Source organism: Bos javanicus, chromosome 2 (assembly GCF_032452875.1).
Source record: "Bos javanicus breed banteng chromosome 2, ARS-OSU_banteng_1.0, whole genome shotgun sequence".
NCBI classification, from domain to species: domain Eukaryota; kingdom Metazoa; phylum Chordata; class Mammalia; order Artiodactyla; family Bovidae; genus Bos; species Bos javanicus.
The window spans coordinates 59583323-59605360 of record NC_083869.1 but is presented as its reverse complement, the minus strand read 5'-3'; the positions used below and the strand labels follow the sequence as shown (position 1 = coordinate 59605360).

General features: G+C 40.3%; 1 protein-coding gene across 1 annotated transcript in view; it reads left to right on the top strand.

The window, feature by feature from the left end:
- THSD7B (thrombospondin type 1 domain containing 7B) overlaps window positions 1-22038 on the top strand; it is a 929494-nt gene that overhangs the window by 884164 nt on the left and 23292 nt on the right. Inside the window, exons 20-21 of the mRNA XM_061439032.1 lie at window positions 15442-15587; window positions 21732-21891. Coding sequence (XP_061295016.1) covers window positions 15442-15587; window positions 21732-21891 — 306 coding nt within the window. The remainder of the gene's footprint in view (window positions 1-15441; window positions 15588-21731; window positions 21892-22038) is intronic.

Sequence of the window (22038 nt, the reverse complement as noted above, 5' to 3'; positions counted from 1 at the left end):
AGAATAATTACTCTTTAATATCTATTGGTTAAAGGCAGTTATTGGTGCCAGGAGTATTAGAATAACTCTTTATGAAAGTATTATGAAATTATAGGCATAATTGTAAAGGTAAGGTGACAGGCAATTAACCTGCTCAAGGTCACACAGCTTGTCAGTTGCAGAGGAAAGATTTGAACCCAAGTTCAGGTGTCTCCTAAGCCCCATTTTCTCCATTGTGCCCCTTCACATCTGACACTGTATATGTAAGTGTTCACGTTATGCACATGGCCCTGGGTTGGGTACTAGGTTATTTTATTAAAATTCTCACAATTTATAGGTGTATTTAAGAACAAGCAGAAGAAGTGGATCACAGGCTGAAACACAAAGGGCGGTGAGGGTTTTAAGACTCTCTGAATTGTAAGCCTCCTAAATGTATACTTGTTTCCTAATTGACAATGTTGTATATTATCTAGCCCATCTAATTGGAATATAGCTGTGGGGAACCAACCTTCTAGATAGGGATAGTGTGAATCTGATGGACAGAGAGCTTTATGATTGCCAGAATCACTTTCTGTGTCCTTCTCGTATTGCATCCCATGGGGAGAGCCTCATTGTGGGTATTTCTGCTGTATATTTACAGTGATCTGTTAAGTTTTGATACATTGGGTTTGAAATGTGATTGTTGGGAATGGAACTGAAAATAAGCAACTAGAATCAGTTCAGTCGCTCAGTCATGTCCAACTCTTTGCAGCCCCATGGATTGCAGCACGCCAGGCTTCCCTGTCCATTACCAATTCCTGGAGCTTGCTCAAACTCATGTCCATTGAGTCAGTGATGCCATCCAACCATTTCATCATCTGTCATCCCCTTCTCCTCCTGCTTTCAATCTTTCCCAGCATCAGGATCTTTTCAAATGAGTCAGTTCTTCGCATCAGGTGGCCAAAGTTATTGGAGTTTCAGCTTCAGCATCAGTCCTTCCAATAAATATTCAGGACTGATTTAGGATTGAGTGGTTGGATCTTCTTGCAGTGCAAGGGACTCTCAAGAATCTTCTCCAACATCACAGTCCAAAGCATCAATTATTCGGTGCTCAGCTTTCTTTATGGTCCAACTCTCACATCCATACATGACTACTGGAAAAACCATAGCTTTGACTGGACAGACCTTTTTTGGCAATGTAATGTCTCTGCTTTTTAATATGCTGTCTAGGATTGTCTTCACTTTTATTCTAAGGAGCAAGCATCTTTTAATTTCATAGCTTCAGTTAGCATCTTCAGTGATTTTGGAGTCCAAGAAAATAAATTGTTACTATTTCCACTGTTTCGCCATCTATTTGCCATGAAATGATGGAACCAGATGCTATGATCTTAGTTTTCTGAATGTTGAGCTTTAAGCCAACATTTTCACTCTTCTCTTTCACTTTCATCAAGAGGCTCTTTAGTTCTTCTTCACTTTCTGCCATAAGAGCGGTGTCATCTGCATATCTGAGGTTATTGATATTTCTCCCAGAAATCTTGATTCCAGCTTGTGCTTCCTCCAGCCCAGCATTTCTCATGATGTACTCTGCATAGAAGTTAAATAAGCAGGATGACAATACGCAGCCTTGACATACTCCTTTTCCTATTTGGAGCCAGTCTGTTGTTCCATGTCCAGTTCTTAACTGTTGCTTCTTGACCTGCATACAGATTTCTCAGGCGGCAGGTCAGGTGGTCTTGTATTCCCATCTCCTTCAGAATTTTCCACAGTTTGTTGTGATCCACACAGTTAAACGTATTGGAATAATCAATAAAGAAGAAGTACATGTTTTTTTCTAGAACTCTCTTTCTTTTACTATGTTCCAACAGATAGAATGCATACTCACTATCATGGAAAAATCTGGAGCTCTATTTCCAAGCAAAGGCAAAAATGCCTAATCTTCTGCCTTAACAGACCCACCTCTTTTCTATGATACCATGGTGTATCTTACCCTCTAAAATGTAATCTTGTTACTTCCTTGCTCCACTAACCTCACTCCCAAATACACGGTCATGGCTGGGACTGGTCTCTTTTACTCTGAATAACTTATGGAATCTTTGCTTGCCTAACCTGAGTGTTCTTTAGGATGAAAGATGTCTGGGTGCCTGAAGCAATTTTTAGACAAGTTAAGGAGTCCCTCTATAGGGGAAACTTGGGGCTTCCCTGATAGCTCAGTTGGTAAAGAGTCCACCTGCAATGCAGGAGACCCTGGTTCGGTTTCTGAGTCAGGAAGATCTGCTGGAGAAGGGATAAGCTACCGACTCCAGTATTCTTGGGCTTCCCTTGTGGCTCTGGTGGTAAAGAATCTGCCTGCAATGCAAGAGACCTGGGTTCGATCCCTGGGTTGGGAAGATCCCCTGGAGAAGGGAAAGGCTACCCATTCCAGTATTCTGGCCTGGAGAATTCCATGGACTGTATGGGGTCGCAAAAAGTTGGACATTACTGAGTGACTTTAACTTTCAGGGACTGTGGCTCTGAATGCAGGAATATTACTGCATCTTCTGTCTCTCGTGATGTTAAACATATGCTGAAGATCTATCTTTAGCTAGCAGCTCAAGACAATAATTTTTCTCCACCCTGTTACATTGGAAAATAACCTTGATCCCAAATCCATGTCAATGCAGGATGTATACTTAAACTTGGCACTTAAAAATAAATTTGGATAAAAATTCCTTAGTGATGTTTGTGAAAAGTAGTAAAAAACAGATGTCCAGCATAAAGAACTGCATGAAATTAACTGAGCATTTTATATACAACCTGACTTCCTGATGCTTTTGGAAATTTACTCTGACAAATACCCAAAAGTGAATGAGTTGTCACAGGGAAAGTACTAGTGACATAATTTTAATTACCATTTTTTTTCTAAAGGAAAAATGACACACATAAATATAGGTGACACATTTATTGCAGAGGGCAGACCTAAGTGTACTTCTCAAACTTGTTCAAGTGGCCTTGAACAGGTATCATACCTGACTTGGACCAGATAAAATTTGTTGGAAAACAGATCATTTTGGAATTAGACCTATTTTTGTTACCATCCTTCTTGCTATGTGACTTAGCTAATTATTTAACTTCTCTGGGCTTCAGTTTACCACATATGAAATATGAGACTGGGATTCTTGTTGAAGTGATAGATTCCAGGGGCATGGGGAGAGTGGGGGCTTTCAGGTGAAGGGAGGCAAAAAAATCAGAAGAAGGAAGGGAAAAGAACTAAGCAAGAATATGCTACATCATCTCTATATCCTAGGACACTGTATTCACTCAATTAATTTAGGCCCTTCCTCCATAATGAGGAATAATTTTATAATGACCAGTGGAATTATACAATAAATTGCCTTAACCACAGAAACATATGTGATTAAAATTGGTAAATAGATTGGCATGACCGGCCATTAACAAGGTTTTTATAGTATCCCTTTGTTTCTTTTTCATGTATTTTGTCATCTGCTAGTATTTTCTACTGATTAATATTAGGTTGTTGTTGTTCAGTTGCTCAGTTATGTCTGATTTTTTGAGACCCGATGGACTGCAGTATGCCAGGCTTCCCTGTCCTTCACTGTCTCTCGAAGTTTGCTCAAATTTATGTCCATTGAGTTGATGATCCCATCTTCTGTCACCCCCTTCTCTTCCTGCCCCCTCAATCTTTCCTGGCATCAGGGTCTTGTCCAATGAGTTGGCTCTTCACATCAGATCAGATCAGATCAGATCAGTCACTCAGTCGTGTCAGACTCTTTGCGACCCCATGAATCACAGCACGCCAGGCCTCCCTGTCCATCACCAACTCCTGGAGTTCACTGAGACTCACGTCCATCGAGTCAGTGATGCCATCCAGCCATCTCATCCTCTGTCGTCCCCTTCTCCTCTTGTCCCCAATCCCTCCCAGCACCATAGTCTTTTCCAATGAGACAACTCTTCACATAAGGTGGCCAAAGTACTGGAGTTTCAGCTTTAGCATCATTCCTTCCAAAGAAATCCCAGGGCTGATCTCCTTCAGAATGGACTGGTTAGATCTCCTTGCAGTCCAAGGGACTCTCAAGAGTCTTCTCCAACACCACAGTTCAAAAGCATCAATTCTTCGGAGCTCAGCCTTCTTCACAGTCCAACTCTCACATCCATACATGACCACTGGAAAAACCATAGCCTTGACTAGACGGACCTTCGTTGGCAAAGTAATGTCTCTGCTTTTAAATATGCTATCTAGGTTGGTCATAACTTTCCTTCCAAGGAGTAAGCATCTTTTAATTTCATGGCTGCAGTCACCATCTGCATTGGAGCTTCACCATCAGTGCTTCCAATGAATGTTCAGAACTGATTTCTTTTAGGATTGACTGGTTTGATCTCTTTCCTGTCCAAGGGATTCTCAAGAGTCCTCTCCATCACCAAAGTTTGAAAGCATCAATTCTTTGGCACTCAGCCTTGTTTATGGTCCAACCCTTATATCCATACACGACTATGGAAAAACCATAACTTTGACTATATAGACCTTTGTCAGCAAAGTGATGTCTCTGCTTTTGAATATGCTGTCTAGGTTTGTCACAGCTTTTCTTCCAAGGAACAAGTATCTTTTAACATCATGGCTTCAGTCACATTCTGTAGTGATTTTGGAGCCCCCCAAAATAGTCTCTCACTATTTCCATTGTTTCCCCATCTATTTGCTATGAAATGATGGGACTGGATGCCATGATCTTAGTGTTTTGAATGTTGAGTTTTAAGCAAGCTTTTTCACTCTCTTCTTTCTCCCTCTTCAGGAGGCACCTTAGTTCCTCTTCACATTCTTCCGTAAGGATGGTGTCATCTGCATATCTGAGATTACTGATATTTCTCCCAGCAATCTTGATTCCAGCTTGAGCTTCATCCAGCCCAGCATTTCACATGATGTATTCTGCATATAAGTTAAATAACCAGGGTGACAATATACAGCCTTGATATTAATATTAGGTAGCCAAAATATTAGGTGCCAAAATCTTAGGAATAAATTCATAAGAAAAAATACTTAAAGGCAGACACCTTTTATTCAGTAACCTAATTTTTGAGTGCATATCAGGAAGGACCATCATCACAGTCAGACATGACTTAGTGACTGAACCACCAAGAAGGACTATCATCACCTTAAGGTCAGTGACACTGAACATCATCCTTTGTGGTGTAGGGGAGCCAGCCCCTATAGATGTCAGCTCAGGAGGACAATTCCCTGCCAGTGACTGTGCACCTGCCTTGAAAATTTAACTCATATTAAAACAAACAATTCCTAGGTGGAAAGCAAACCCGTAATAATAATTTTCAAATCACATTCTTTAAGCGCAAAGTGGCATCACATGCTGGTGTTTTCGTATTTTTTATGTCTGTGGAACATTGGAGTATATAAGTATATTCATATGAATTGCTTAGACATTTTATTTAATGATATGTTTAAGGTTAAATAAGTATGTTCTTCATTGCTCTATTATTCTTGTTTCCTTTCCAGTTTCCTATACAAACATATTTGCATTGTTTGCTTGGGTCTTATTCAAATTGTCCAGAGCTATGAAAACCATGATTTTCAGCTAATTCCATCAGTATCTGTCAGTATAGTCAGGGGCTTCATTGTTTAGAGCCTCCACTGTAACAGTGTTGGTGGTTGGCTACCTGGACCTGAAAGTATGGTCAGAACAGAGAACCACTGCATTTGACTCTTTTTATGAATGTATGCATTGACAAATATGTAACCAGTTTTGAGGAGTTCTTTTACTACTTAAAGTTTCCCACACCTTCCCTTTGTCAGTGGAGCCTCAGAGCAAAGCCTGACTACTGCTGAGTTCAATGGGAGTGTGATCTGGCCCAATATCCTTTAAACTTGTGTGTAGGCAGTAGAATTGGCCTCTCTTAGGGTTCCGTGTATACATGTGTGCATGTGCATGCATGTGTCACACTAGCATGCCTCATTATCTTTTTTTTTTTTTTTCGGGAAGTCTCATCAGGCAATCCTTTTTCCTTAATTGCCAGAAATTATTGCTAATTTAATAGTAGGCCTAGTATCACTGTTGCTTATAATGAGTTTTCAATATTCCTCAAGGGAGGAGAGGAAAAGCTTTAGAGAGAATTGTAAGCAAACTTAACCTACTGTAATCTAAGGTCTTTATTAAATTGGCAACATATTTTAAAACCAATGCTTTTCTCTCTTTTATAGCCTGAAGTGTAGATGAATAAGAGCATCAGTTTCTATATCTCATTGGTATTATCCATTAAACATATTGTCTATACCAACTATTGAATTCAGGTTTCAGATAGATTCAGAAATCCAAACAAGAGTTGTCTGGAAAGTGTCCAAGAAATTTCTCTCCTCCTCAGATTGGCTGCATGCGGATGTAGATGGCAGAAACCTTCTCTTTAACACTGAGGCCAGAGGAGTGCAGGCCAGGGTGTAGCGGTTTTGGTGGGACCAGGCTGAATCATTATGGACTTCATAGTTGTGTGCACTTCATGTTATAAAGCCCAGTAGAACATGAGTATCATACTTTATATTCCCATTACAGGCTTGTTCCAGGGCCCCGTCAAGGAACTGATATAAAATAGTAGTTGTCAAAATAAATGTTTAAAAATATTAAGACTTAGCCAGCACCTGCTATATTTCAGATATGCTGTAGTTTCTATATGGTGTATTTTAATTCATATAACCAACATGAAGTTAGTCCAAGGAGTCCTCATCATCTCTTTAGTCTTCACCTGAATCAGCATAATTGTAAGATCTATAGGAAGCAGAACTCCTCATACTATCAAAATACCCACTGATGAACTGACCACTTGTAAAGCCATCCCCCAGTCAATGAGCCTTCTGGAGTAACACATGTGCTCTGCCACTGCATCAGGGTATTTGCTGGTACATGTCTAGCTGCAAGTGGAATGTGTACCCATAAGAAAGGGGCACAAAATCAGGTAGTCTGTACACCAAAGATTAAAGGGAGCTCTTGAGAAAATTGATGAAAAGTAACTAAAATAAAAAGGTTCTATGACCAAACTATGAAACCCAGACGTGACAACAATAAACCTTTCATAGGGTCATCATAAAATTATGTAAGAAATATCAATATTTATTCTTTCTGTTAATAACTACATAGTTGTAATTATCTTCATGTAAAAGCCTTTGACTGTGTGGATCACAATAAACTGTGGAAAATTCTGAAAGAGGTGGGAAGACCAGACCACCTGACTTGCCTCTTGAGAAACCTATATGCAGGTCAGGAAGCAATAGTTAGAACTGGACATGGAACAACAGACTGGTTCCAAATAGGAAAAGGAGTACGTCAAGGCTGTATATTGTCACCCTGCTTATTTAACTTCTATGCAGAGTACATCATGAGAAACGCTGGGCTGGAAGAAGCACAAGCTCAAATCAAGATTGCCAGGAGAAATATCAATAACCCCAGATATGCAGATGACACCACCCATATGGCAGAAAGTGAAGAGGAACTAAAAAGCCTCTTCATGAAAGTGAAAGTGGAGAGTGAAAAAGTTGGCTTAAAGCTCAACATTCAGAAAATGAAGATCATGGCATCTGGTCCCATCACTTCATGGGAAATAGATGGGGAAACAGTGAAAACAGTGTCAGACTTTATTTTTGGGGGGCTCCAAAATCACTTCAGATGGTAATTGCAGGCATGAAATTAAAAGACGCTTACTCCTTGGAAGGAAAGTTATGACCAACCTAGATAATATATTCAAAAGCAGAGACATTACTTTGCCAACAAAGGTACGTCTAGTCAAGGCTATGGTTTTTCCAGTGGTCATGTATGGATGTGAGAGTTGGACTGTGAAGAAGGCTGAGCACCGAAGAATTGATGCTTTGGAACTGTGGTGTTGGAGAAGACTCTTGAGAGTCCCTTGGACTGCAAGGAGATCCAACCAGTCCATTCTGAAGGAGATCAGCCCTGGGATTTCTTTGGAAGGAATGATGCTAAAACTGAAACTCCAGTACTTTGGCCACCTCATGTGAAGAGTTGACTCATTGGAAAAGACTCTGATGCTGGGAGGGATTGGGGGTAGGAGGAGAAGGAGATGACAGAGGATGAGATGGCTGGATGGCATCAGTGACTCGATGGACGTGAATCTGAGTGAACTCCAGGAGTTGGTGATGGACAGGGAGGCCTGGTGTGCTGCGATTCATGGGGTCGCAAAGAGTCGGACATGACTGAGTGACTGAACTGAACTGAACTGAACTGTACTCCTTGGAAGGAAAGTTATGACCAACCTAGATAGCATATTCAAAAGCAGAGACATTACTTTGCCACCAAAGGTCCATCTAGTCAAGGCTATGGTTTTTCCAGTCGTCATGTATGGGTGCGAGAGTTGGACTGTGAAGAAAGCTGAGCATTGAAGAATTGATGCTTTTGAACTGTGGTGTTGGAGAAGACTCTTGAGAGTCCCTTGGACTGCAAGGAGATCCAACCAATCAATCCTAAAGGAGATCAGTCCTGGGGTTCTTTGGAAGGAATGATGCTGAAGCTGAAACTCCAGTACTTTGGCCACCTCATGCTAAGAGTTGACTCATTGGAAAAGACTGATGCTGGGAGGGATTGGGGGCAGGAGGAAAAGGGGACAACAAAGGATGAGATGGCTGGATGGCATCACTGATTCGGTGGACGTGAGTTGAGTGAACTCCGGGAGTTGGTGATGGACAGGGAGGCCTGTCGTGCTGCAATTCATGGGGTCACAAAGAATCTGACATGACTGAGTGACTGAACTGAACTGAACTGAATGATACTAGATAAAATAAATATAATTGATATTATATAATGATAGTGGTTGTTGATATTAGATAAAATGAACTCACATATTTTTAGTTCCAAAATAAGTCCCATTTAGATATTATTTATTTAAAATAATGTAATTCCTATTTGAAATAACCTAATTTTAAGTGGCATTTTCCCCAATGTGAATTATACTCATATAATGAGGACTATCTGTGTACTTAATTTGATTTTACAGAAAAGGAACTTTATGCTTAGAGAAGTTAAAGTACTTTCATACGGTCACATCATTTACGAGCTGTTAATTTGAGAGAACTGTTTCCAAATAGAGAATTTTGATGCCAAGTCCAGGTTTATTTGCATCATACATCAGGTGTTTTAAAATGATCTTTCTCATATTCTACAACAGATCATAATTTTAAATACCTTGCATTTGGCTACATTCTCCACTATCTCTCACATGAAAATCACTATCATCAAAACAATTCCTTAAGTATTCAGTCCTTAAAGTTCCCTTTTAGAATAATTGTGCTGAGAGATAGGTGCGTGGTTGAGTATTCCATCCAATATGATGCTTAGAATTCCAGAGACCATTGGAAATGGCAGGGCTCCTTGTATTCCATGTAGCTAGATAGTATATTTGCAACTTCAGGAATTGTGGGTAAAGTGCCTAATTGTGGGATACTTTCTCTGATTATTTAGTTTATAAGATTCCTGATTTAAAAAGAAACTTATTAAAAGATAGTACCTCACAGAAACTTAAGGTACAGCAAGTACCTTTTATACTCTGATGCATTTATAAACAAAGTTTTCTTACTGAATGTTAATATTAGCCAGTTAAACATAATATCAAATATTTGTTTTTCTCTTTCTGACTTACTTCATTCTGTATGACAGACTCTAGGTCCATCCATGTCACTCCAAATAACCCAATTTGTTCCTTTTTGTGGCCTAGTAATATTCCACACATATATATATTATATATATATCACATCTTTTTAATTTATTTTTAATTATAGTTACAATATTGTGTTGTTTTCTACCATACATAAACATGAATCAGCCACAGGTGTACATATGGCCCCTTCCTCTTGAGCCTCCTTCCCACCTCCCACCCTACCTATCAGGTTGTGTTGGGCTTCCCCAGTGGCTCAGCGAGTAAAGAATCTGCCTTCAATGCAGGAGATAAAGAAGACACAGGTTCAATCCCTGGATCAGGAAGAGCCCCTGGAGGAGGAAAATGGCAACCCACTCCAATATTCTTGCCTGGAAAATCCTATGGACAAAGGAGCCTGGCAGGCTACAATCCAAAGGGTCACAAAGAGTTGGACACAGCTGAGCGACTACATCGGAGAAGGCAATGGCACCCCACTCCAGTACTCTTGCCTGGAAAATCCCATGGACCAAGGAGCCTGGTGGGCTGCAGTCCATGGGGTCGCTAAGAGTCGGACACAACCGAGTGACTTCACTTTGACTTTTCACTTTCATGCATTGGAGAAGGAAATGGCAACCCACTCCAGTGTTCTTGCCTGGAGAATCCCAGGGATGGGGGAGCCTGGTGGGCTGCCATCTATGGGGTCGCACACAGTTGGACATGACTGAAGTGACTTAGCAGCAGCAGAGTGACTACTTTATCCTATAAAAGCAGTACAGATGAACTTAATAGCAATGCAGGAATAGAGATGCAGACATAGAGAACAGACATGTAGATATGATGAGGAAGGGAAGGGTGAGACCAATGGGGAAATGAGGACTGACACTAATTAGGACTATACACTACCATAGATAGACAGCCAGTGAGAAGCTGCTGTAGAGCACAGGAAGCTCAGCTCTGTGCTCTGTGATGACCTAGAATGGGTGGGATGGGGAGAGGGGATGAGAGGGAGGCTCAGGAGGGATGGGATATATGTATACATATAGCTGATCCACTTTGTTGTACAGCAGAAACTAACACAACATTGTCAAGCAATTATATTCCAATAATAAAAAAGAAAAAAAATGATAATATACTTCAAAATATAGAATTATATGCTTCTTGGTAATAGTTGACATTGTTTGAACTTATCTTTGTGTTTGGATAGCAAAAGGCAGAGAAATCATATGGCTGTCCTTTCAGTGAGTGGTTACAGGACTTCATTATTTTTTTTCTATTGACTTTATTAGGTTCCCCCCACCACATTTATGTCCAGCAGAAAATATGTGTCACTTTAATGGAAATAAATAAAATAGTCCTAAAGGAATGGCAGTGATGCATGCTATCAATTCAAGAACAAGCTTGAAGTTATTTGGTTTTAATGAAATAGAATCTCTTTAGCTGTGATAAAGGTGACACCACATTGTCATTAGTTTTACAAAGATGGATAGAGAACAGGATGCAATTATAATGACGTTAGAATAATAGATATTTAGTTCAAGAGAATAAACATAAAGATTGTTATAAAACTGAAGAGTATTTAAGTAAGAGTTAATGTGAAATATTGAGCCAAATGTATCCATGAGCAGGGACAATGTTTCACATGAATAAGGTGATGTCCACCAAGTATGATTTGGTTTGAGTGATGTTGGGAGGGAACATTGGTCTAAATGTAAATGCTCTGCTCTGTGCCCAGGAATGCATAATTTGTAGATTCTGTTGTTCACAAAGCCTAAGTTACTGATGACACAAACTTTACTGCTACCTCAAGTTTCTTTTCTGTTTCCCATACAGACCTAGATCAGTCCTTTCCTTGCGGTCTTGTCTGGGTCCTCATGTGATGTTCTCTTGCATTCACATCTTGGCTAATACAGTCACCTCTGTAGCAAAACTTCCTGAGTTTGAATCCTGTTCTGGAACTTACTATGTTTTTGACCTTAAAGAAGTGACACCTCTGTGCTGCAATTTCCTTATCGATAGTATGTGACAATAATAGAATTTTTCTCTAGGATTGTTATGACTATTCAGTGAGTCAGTATATAAGTATTTAGAAAATTGCTTAGCAATAGCATCACACATGTTTGCACACCAGATAATATCACAGAGACAGTTTACAAAAATATGAATTAAACAAATATTCAATTCAGTTCAGTTCAGTCGCTCAGTTGTGTCCGATTTTTTGCAACCTCATGAATCACAGCACGCCAGGCCTCCCTGTCCATCAGTAACTCCCGGAGTTCCCTCAGATTCACGTCCATCAAGTCAGTGATGCCATCCAGCCATCTCATCCTCTGTCATCTCCTTCTCCTCCTGCCCCCAATCCCTCCCAGCATCAGAGTCTTTTCCAATGAGTCAACTCTTCACATGAGGTGGCCAAAGTACTGGAGTTTCAGCTCTGGCATCATTCCTTCCAAAGAAATCCCAGGGCTGATCTCCTTCAGAATGGACTGGTTGGATCCCCTTGCAGTCCAAGGGACTCTCAAGAGTCTTCTCCAACACCACAGCTCCAAAGCATCAATTCTTTGGCACTCAGCTTTCTTCACAGTCCAACTCTCACATCCATACATGACCACTGGAAAAACCATAGCCTTGACTAGATGAACCTTTGTTGGCAAAGTAATGTCTCTGCTTTTTAATATGCTGTCTAGGTTGGTCATAACTTTCCCTCCAAGGAGTAAGCATCTTTTAATTTCCTGGCTGCAGTCACCATCTGCAGTGATTTTGGAGCCCCCCCAAAATAAAGTCTGACACTGTTTTCACTGTTTCCCCCTCTATTTCCCATGAAGTTATGGGACCAGATGCCATGATCTTCGTTTTCTGAATGATGAGCTTTAAGCCAACTTTTTCACTCTCCTCTTTCACTTTCATAAAGAGGCTCTTTAGTTCCTCCTCACTTTCTGCCATAAGGGTGGTGTCATCTGCATATCTGAGGTTATTGATATTTTTCCCGGCAATCTTGATTCCAGCTTGTGCTTCTTCCAGCCCAGCATTTCTCATGATGTACTCTGCATAGAAGTTAAATAAGCAGGGTGACAATATACAGCCTTGACGTACTCCTTTTCCTATTTGGAATCAGTCTGTTATTCCATGTCCAGTTCTAACTGTTGCTTCCTGACCTACATATAGGTTTCTCAAGAGGCAGGTCAGGTGGTCTGGTCTTCCCACCTCTTTCAGAATGTTTTACAGTTTATTATGATCCACACAGTCAAAGGCTTTGGCATAGTCAATAAAGAAGAAATAGATGTTTTTCTGGAACTCTCTTGCTTTTTCCATGATCCAGTGGATGTTGGCAATTTGATCTCTGGTTCCTCTGCCTTTTCTAAAACCAGGTTGAACACCTGGAAGTTCACGGTTCACGTATTGCTGAAGCCTGGCTTGGAGAATTTTGAGCATTACTTTACTAGCCTGTGAGATGCGTGCAATTGTGTGGTAGTTTGAGCATTCTTTGGCATTGCCTTTCTTTGGGATTGGATTGAAAACTGACCTTTTCCAGTCCTGTGGCCACTGCTGAGTTTTCCAAATTTGCTGGCATATTGAGTGCAGCACTTTCACAGCATAGTCTTTCAGGATTTGAAATAGCTCCACTGGAATTCCATCACCTCCACGAACTTTGTTTGTAGTGATGCTTTCTAAGGCCCACTTGACTTCACATTCCAGCATGTCTGGCTCTAGGTGAGTGATCACACCATCATGATTATCTTGGTCTTGAAGACCTTTTTTGTACAGTTCTTCTATGTATTCTTACCACCTCTTCTTAATATGTTCTGGTTCTGTTAGGTCTATACCATTTCTGTCCTTTATCGAGCCCATCTTTGCATGAAATGTTCCCTTGGTATCTCTAATTTTCTTGACGAGATCCCTAGTCTTTCCCATTCTGTTGTTTTCCTCTATTTCTTTGCACTGATCACCGAGGAAGGCTTTCTTATCTCTCCTTGCTATTCTTTGGAAATTTGCATTCAGATGCTTATATCTTTCCTTTTCTCCTTTGCATTTCACTTCTCTTCTTTTCACAGCTATTTGTAAGGCCTCCCCAGACAGCCATGTTGCTTTTTTGCATTTCTTTTCCATGGGTTGGTCTTGATCCCTGTCTCCTGTACAGTGTCACGAACCTCCGTCCATAGTTCATCAGGCACTCTGTCTATCAGATCTAGTCCCTTAAATATATTTCTCACTTCTACTCTATAATCAATTAGTGCTTCATATATAGGGAATTTCATGTTAGGGACAGATTCTCAGGCCTCAAGGAATTTAGAATCTAGTGATGAGAATGTCCTCGCTTTCTTCAAAGATCTTCTTAAAGAGAGTTGGTTTCCCACCATATCTATGATAATATTCTGGTGACCACTAAGAGGTCTAGCCCACTGACTGTGTTAGTTCCTCTTCTCCCTGAACTTGAGGACATCTGAGAATTGTGCTTACCTAAGGTTTTCAAGTGAATTCTATGCAGAAGTGAAGTCATTGCTATCTTCCCATTTCTCTTAAAATATAAATGTATAATCTTTGATTCTCACTTTTAATAGCTTTAACAGTATTCCCTCAGTCTATTCTGTCCCTTGCTCTCTTTTTGTCCAGCCACAATGGTCTTCTGTCAGCCCCTGAAACCTGTCCTTCTCCTTTGTATCTCATGACCTATTCACATGCTCTTCCTTCTGCGGGTCAGTGGGCCATTCTCTGTACATTATGTCTGACTTACTCCTTCAGATTTCTGTTTAAAGCTCAACTGCTCAAGGAAATATGCTCTGATTCTTTCTCAGACTGGGTGGCATCCCTATAACATGCTCTCAGAGAACCTTCTGTTTTTCCTTTCACATTTATCACAAATACAATCACATAGTTAATTTTATAACAACAGTGGAAGGGCATTGGATTCTCGGATAACTAATATTAAGGAAACTCTATGCATACCATAGTTCATCAGTAGCAAATGAGTAAAGACAAGAGTGGGAGAGAGAAACGAAACATTTAAATTCCCTCCATTATTCCTATTAGTGAGTTTATGACCTGATGCCTAGCAGTGGGTATAAGATGACATGAGAGTCCTGCTCTTTCCTGAACCATTCTTATTAACCAATTTCTTCTCATTAGGAAATGGAATACTGGTATTTGAAAAAATGTTTTACAACCATCACAGCTTCTTCACACAAGATAACAACTTTATCTTATATTCAGTGAAAAAGAGAACTTGGCCCTAAACTCTAGGAAAACTGGTCATGTTGAATTAATGGAGTGACAGTATTGGAACCATACTAGGGAATTTTCTAGGGTAATCTTGGCATCTTCCTAGGAAATTTTCTAGGGTAATTTGGATTATGTGCAATTTTCTAGCTCACTTGATGATTTAGAACCTAACATAAGAAACACTGTTCTCTTTTTGCTTAATATTGGTGATCCTAGCCTAGAATGTAAGGTTTGTGAAGGCAGGAGGTACATCGGGCTGTTTTATCACTGTAGCCCCTAGCACATAGCAGGATGCTTTGGTTATTCTAGAGCTTAATAGAGAAATATTTATGAAATGAATTAACATTCTGCCAGTGTTTACGGGCTCAGTCTGTTTGGCAACAGTACAGAGTTTGGATGTAAGATGGCTGAAGTAGAAGACAAGAGTTTCAGATCCACAAGCATATGCAGACCTTGGATAACCTGTATCTCCATGGAAACCTAAATTAAAATAGCAAAATAACTGAAACCTGGACATGACAAAGTTCAGCATGTTTTAGTGAAGACCTTTGTATATATGGCAACATTCTGTTCTTTAATTCCTTTTTTAGCCAAACTCTAACGGAAAAGTTGACATTGTCCTTCTCATTTTAGGTCAAAGGAGCCGGACTCGATTTATCCTTATGCCATCCCAAGGAGAAGGCCGGCCATGTCCCACAGAGCTTACCCAGCACAAAACTTGCCCAATGACCCCCTGCTACAGCTGGGTCCTCAGCAACTGGTCTGCATGTAAACTGGAGGTAAGTCATATAATGGCATTTAAAGAAATGTTTCTCAGTCTGTCCAAAGTACTTGTCTGTTGAAACCTACAAGCTGATGAAACAAACTTCACAGCACCACGGGCCTGGCAGAGTATATTTTTATGCCATAGAGAGCATGGAAAAAAAAACCAAATGACTTAACTTCATGCAGAGTGATATTGCTAGGAAAATAAATGCCCATCATTATCAACTATTTGTAATAAGTTGGATCAGGGGACTTTCAATCTTTTTAGCATCTTAAAGAATTCTCTATCTTCTTGGCTTGTTGGAAATATCAAAGCATTATGCAATTAGGCAAAACCCTGATGGTATAGAAATGCACAACTTGTCGTAGACTGTATTTCCTAAAAAAGCACTTTTAGGCTTAGACAAAATCTTGCATGTGGGCAGAAATCCAAAAGTGTATGAAAGATATATTTTAACATTATTACACAAACCAAGGTTACTACATTTTCCTCAATGATTGCTTTTTATTGACCTGAAATACAAATGCCTAGTAACATCATAATATATCATATACCCAGAGCTTTTGCTGGGTCAGCAATGATGCGCTATGGCATTTTCTCTCTGGTTTCTTGTGTAAGAAAAAAGCACATTGATTTTTCTCTATTTTCTTGTTTTACTAGTTCATCCTTCAGTTCGTATTCCAAGGCAGATTTAATTAGGTAACAATAATTTTGATTATGCATTAAGATATCTGCAGAGTATTCTCATAGTGTTCCTGTCAGGATGACATTGTTGTGCAGCATCATTATCTTGCAGAAGTTAAATGCCCATGTATTGTAATAAGTCCCAGAGGAATAAAATGTGTGGTACATTTGTTCAGTCTGCTTGTTACAGAAAATAAGGTACCATGCTAATTAATTCAATAGTAACCTAATGGCTTTAAATATGAATACTTTGTCTCTTTCCTAAACCTTCAACAGTTTTTTCAGTACTGCTTAGAATCACAAATAAGAAATGGAAGGAAGATTTCTCCTGATAGTTGTTGAGAGAGTAAAGAAAACAAATTCAAAGAATTTAGGAACCCATTGCAGGAGAAGAAAGAGAAAAGACAGGAAGAAGAAGGGAAGGATGGGGGACAAACTCCACACTCTGTGTCTCACCAGCCATACAGCTGCTACTATACCTCACTTGTTCTTTTGTATTCAGATGGCCAAAAAGTTCATCTGGGTTTTTCTGCAAGATGTTACAGAAAATCCCAGGTAAACTTTTTGACCAACCCAATACTTTTCCTTTTATCTTCCTGGGTATCCAGAGATTTTTTTTTTTTTTTTAATAGACAAATCTGCCAGTTTGTCTCATAGGAACGTGCAGGGGAAATGTCAAATGTAATGTTTGAGATTTTGCTGTCACATACTGAACTTTAGCCAGAACCATAGAGGCCAGAGTGGTGGGTTGTGAACATTATAGCAGTACTTGTGGAGGTTGGGAGAAGGGGTTGTGGCATCTGATGGAGATACCCAGACCCAGGGGCCCTGGAGACCATGAGAGCAGGTGTATCCAGAGATTTCAAAGGTGCCTTAGATTTCTAGATGAGGTCATCCCATTCACTGACATTTCTAGTCAGGAGGAAACTGGAGTTAGCCTGAATCCAGGCAAAGCTCTCAGAAAACGTGTCTATATTAATTATTCCTGCGTGGGCACCTTATCTGCAGGAGACCAACAGCATTCTTCCCCAAGAATTTGGAATGGAATTAAAGCTGTTCAAAGATATTATATTCAAAAACTCGTCGCTGTCACATATTCCCACCTTATATAATAGATAAAGTCAGTAACTCAGAGGCAAAAGAAAAAGAGAATCTGGATGATATTTGAATTTTTGCTGAGTTTGAACTGCATTCCTGTTCTTCCTGAAGCCTGATTTTGAATGCTTTGTGAGATACATAACACAAGACATTTTCAATGAGTCCCCTTTTCTTACTCATCTATGTAAGCTGAGTTTGGGGAATTACTGATCAAAATACACATGAATCTCCACATACAAAGCAAGTGCACCTCCCTCACAGCTGTCCTTCAGCTTCTTGTTCGGTAATATCCTGCCCTGCCCAGTGTGGGTTGCAGACTTTTTCCCTTGAGGTGGTGGTTGTGATCTTGAAGTGGCTGATTGCCATCAAGTGGATCAAACCCCAAACAGAGGAGCTTACCCAGGGCATGGTGGATAGGCCAATTCTGTCACCATCGTCTGTGGAAAGAGACTTGCAAACGAAAGTGTTTATCCTCAGGCTTCATTTTTTTTCAGGGTTTCCTAACTCCTTCCAAGTTTCTTAGCTGATAACACGTATCCACACATATGTTGCAAAATCTGTTTCAGAGCTCAGACTCTGGAGTCTCTCAGGTCTAATTTTTTTAGATTTTATTTTATATATTCTTAAATATTATTTTGTAGACTTCTTCATCTATTCCTTAGTATTTCTCAGAGCTTCTCATTTTGAAAGTGGAATAACATGAAGTGATACCCTCTACTCTTCACTGCTGCTGCTGCTGCTAAGTTGCATCAGTCGTGTCCGACTCTTTGCAACCCCATAAATGGCAGCCCACCAGGCTCCCCCATCCCTGGGATTCTCCAGGCAAGAATACTGGAGTGAGTTGCCATTTCCTTCTCCAATGCATGAAAGTGAAAAGTGAAAGTGAAATCGCTGAATCGTGTCAGACTCTGTTCAACCCCATAGACAGCAGCCCACCAGGCTCCTCCGTCCATGGGATTCTCCAAGCAAGAACACTGGAGTGGGGTGCCATTGCCTACTCTTCACTAGATTCACCATTTTACATTTGTGTATATTTATAGACTCACATACATATTTTGTATTATTATTTAAATATATATCAGTAGACTTTTATTTTTATTTATTTAAAGATAATTGAGTGTTTTTAATTTTTTTTTTTTGTTTTAATTTTTGGCTGCACCCTGTGGCATGTGGGGCCTTAGTTCCCTGACCAAGGATTGAACTTGTGCCCCCCTGCATTGAAAAGCAGTGTCTTAACCCCTGGACTATCAGGGAAATCTCTAGACTGTATTTTTTTAAAGTAGTTTTAAATATACCAAAAAACTGAGCAGAGAGTTTCCATATGCCTCTTAATTTCCCAAACTTGCATGCTTCTCCCTATTATCGGCATCTTTGCAGGCCTAATTTTGGTCAAGATTTTTTTCCAGTTCCTCACTCTGCACTTTTTGCCAGGTTTTCAAACTCTCCAAACTCTGTTGACTTATGTATATCACAGGAGGAGCAGTAGTACCTGTTTTGCTGGGGGTTTTGGTAAGGATTAGACAAGTCATACAGAGAAGGCAATGGCACCCCACTCTAGTACTCTTGCCCAGAAAATCCCATGGATGGAGGAGCCTGGTGGGCTACAGACCATGGAGTCGCTAAGAGTTGGACACGACTGAGCGACTTCACTTCCATGCATTGGAGAAGGAAATGGCAACCCACTCCAGTGTGCTTGCCTGGAGAATCCCAGGGACAGGGAAGCCTGGTGGGCTGCCGTTTATGGGGTCGCATAGAGTCGGACACGACTGAAGCAACTTAGCAGCAGCAGCAGACAAGTCATATGTAGTGCTGACCATAGTACCTAAATTTAGAGCTCAATAAATTGAGGTTGTTATTATAGGGTCGATAAAAACTCTGATTTTGAGCATTAGCACAACCTGCTGATCCACATCTGGTGATGCTGATCCAGAGTAGACAGGAAGTCCATTAATGATCTGGACAGCAGAGACTTAGTGACAGAATCCTGACTATTGACCATCTTGTTCTAAGAAGCCTGGCTCTGTTTTCAAGTCCTGGTGTGTAAAGTCTTATGAGTGAGACTGGATGAATGCTTGCTTTATGAATGAAATTATCATTCTGCTGCTGATTTCTCCTCATACCGTGGCTGTTGTTGTCAAAGGTTATAAGAGATTAAGGTGGAACATGGATACATACTAGAAACATATTATTGTTTGTTTTGGTTTTGAAAGTGCTCCCTGATATTGACTAGTTTCCCTTCATTTCTGCACACTCCATCTCCTGGAATGTCAAACAAAGCTCTAGTCAATTGCATCTCCAGTTACCTGAGGTTCTAGAGAGCAGTAACTTCAAACTTCAGACATGCTGCAGTATCTTCAGACTCCAAGTTCATGAACTCTGACACTCTACAGTGAAACATATACCTTAGGCAATTTGGCCATACAATGGCCAAAAGTTACAGAAAGAACCCTTCCCCAAACCCAAATTTAACTTATGCTAGTTATTTTCAACTTTGGGGTATAAATATTTACTAGAACATTTGGTTTGGATAAATACATTGTGAATTGATTTTGAACTTCCCTTTCTCAAAAAAAAAAAAAAGTGCACTTGGGTTCATAACTAGGGCACATTTTTTTAACCATTTCACAATGGTTAGAACGGTTATGAGATACTGAGATAGCAAGTGTGGGGATTGCCATCTTAGATAAGCAAAGCACAATTCTTGTTAAAACATCTATGGAAAAGGATGTGATGGTCCCAGTTTGTGCGTCTGCTCAGATGATTCAGTCTCTAAGTTGCTGTAACTTAGACCTCCTCCAAGTTGCACCTTTTCTTTTTTTTGCCAGTATAACTTTGAATCTGAAAGAATTTTTATCAGCAGCCTCTGTACCATCCTGCATATCCGGCAGCCCGTCCACAACCTGCCCCTGATACTTAGCAGCTGCTGCCACTGTGGCTTGACCTGGCTGGTGCTCAGTAGGCCCATCAGCCTCTGAGTCACCTGCTGCACACCCAGGAGCACTGTCATGACTGCTTTAGCTGCCCACCATGTCCCTTTTCAATCCTGCTGCTGCCAGAGCCGCAGAAGCTCCAAGTTCTAGCAATGTAGTTTCTGAGTCCTGTGGTGGGAGGGAGAAATAAGGAGGAGGCGAAACTCAGTTTCCCAATGCAGAGCCCAGTTGTCCAGTTATCACCTAATAATGGGTTGTAGCATGTAGCATCCTTGTGTGCAGCGACAGAGTCTATGCAAATGTTCTTTCTCTCTCTCTCCATCTATACCAGAGGTAATCATAAAAACTCTTGGTCTTCCACCTATTTCCTGGCTTAGTGGGAGCTGAGTAACATACCTCGGAAGTATAGGGGAGTTAATACTCCCTGGGATGAAAGTTGATCAATGAGAACTGGATCCATGGAGGAGGTGGCATATAAATGCCTCTGCCTTTTTCCTGCCACCACATCTTAGATGATCCATGTGGCCTGTCTAAACAATGTTGTGACTGACCAAGAAACCAGCTGTGTTTACTATGAAGTTGAGGCCAGTTGACAACACACTACCTCGTATTTGCTTTTCCTCTGTACCCGCGATGGCTCTCTCAGCCTCACTCTTGCACCCCTGGGATTAAAAAAAAAAAAAAAACCCACAAAACTACCCTCTTCAGTTATCCAAATATCCAATGGACTTCTTTTTGAAATATGAGCACCTGACTAAACTGAGGAGATAATACTCACCTTGTGAGTATCTGCTAAAAATGTTAGAGTAGGAAGTCTTTCATCAGGCAGATGGTTGAGCTAGATAACCACAAAGCTTCAGTTTCTGTGAGAAACTGCAAATTTTTTTTCTAATTGGCCAGAAAAATCTGAGTGGGATTTGTATAAAATGTCTTCAAAGAATAATATTCAGCACAGAGGCATTCCGAGAAAATCAGCGTTTTACTGGAAACCCCAATCTAATCCACATGAAAAAGTACTGAATTCCCTACAAAAGAAAAACAAGCAAAGCAAAAGAGAAATGTACACCCTGTGGTTGTACATGCTCTTTTGGGGAGTGATTATGGATTAGGCCACTTTATCACATACACCTAGACAAATTAGGTATTGTTTTTCTTTTTCAGTCAATCCTGGCTGAGTTCCAGAATGAATCGTCATATTCTGAGTGCATAAATTTCAAGGCATAAATTTGCATTTCTGCTTCAATTGCTCTGTCAGCTCTAAGAGAATTGCTCAGGGATGCCTTATTGTCAACAACTGAAAGATAACTCTCAACAGGAGGAAGCTAAAGAAATATGCAACTGTGTTTTTTTGTTTTTTTGTTTCTTTTTCCCAAGAGGTGGCGGGAGCTAAAACTTTGAGATGTTCCTGATTTGGGTAATGCTGACAGCATCCTTTCCTCTGACAGGGTGGAGACTGTGGGGAAGGAGTCCAGACCCGCAGCCTCTCCTGTGTGGTCCACAATGGTTCAATATCTCCCTGGACTGTACGTGTAGATGATGCACTATGTAGAGAGATGCCCTTTCAAGACAGCATCTTGAAACAGCCGTGTTCAGTGCCTTGCCCAGGTAGGCAATTTTAAATGATTGGGAATGCCTTCCATGGTGACCTTTTTATTTATTTTTCTGTTTTTTGGAGTTCTCTCTCATCCAAGTTGAAGTTTGTAACCAACTTTAATCCATGTGTCATTGGTTATCACTTTGGAATATACCTAA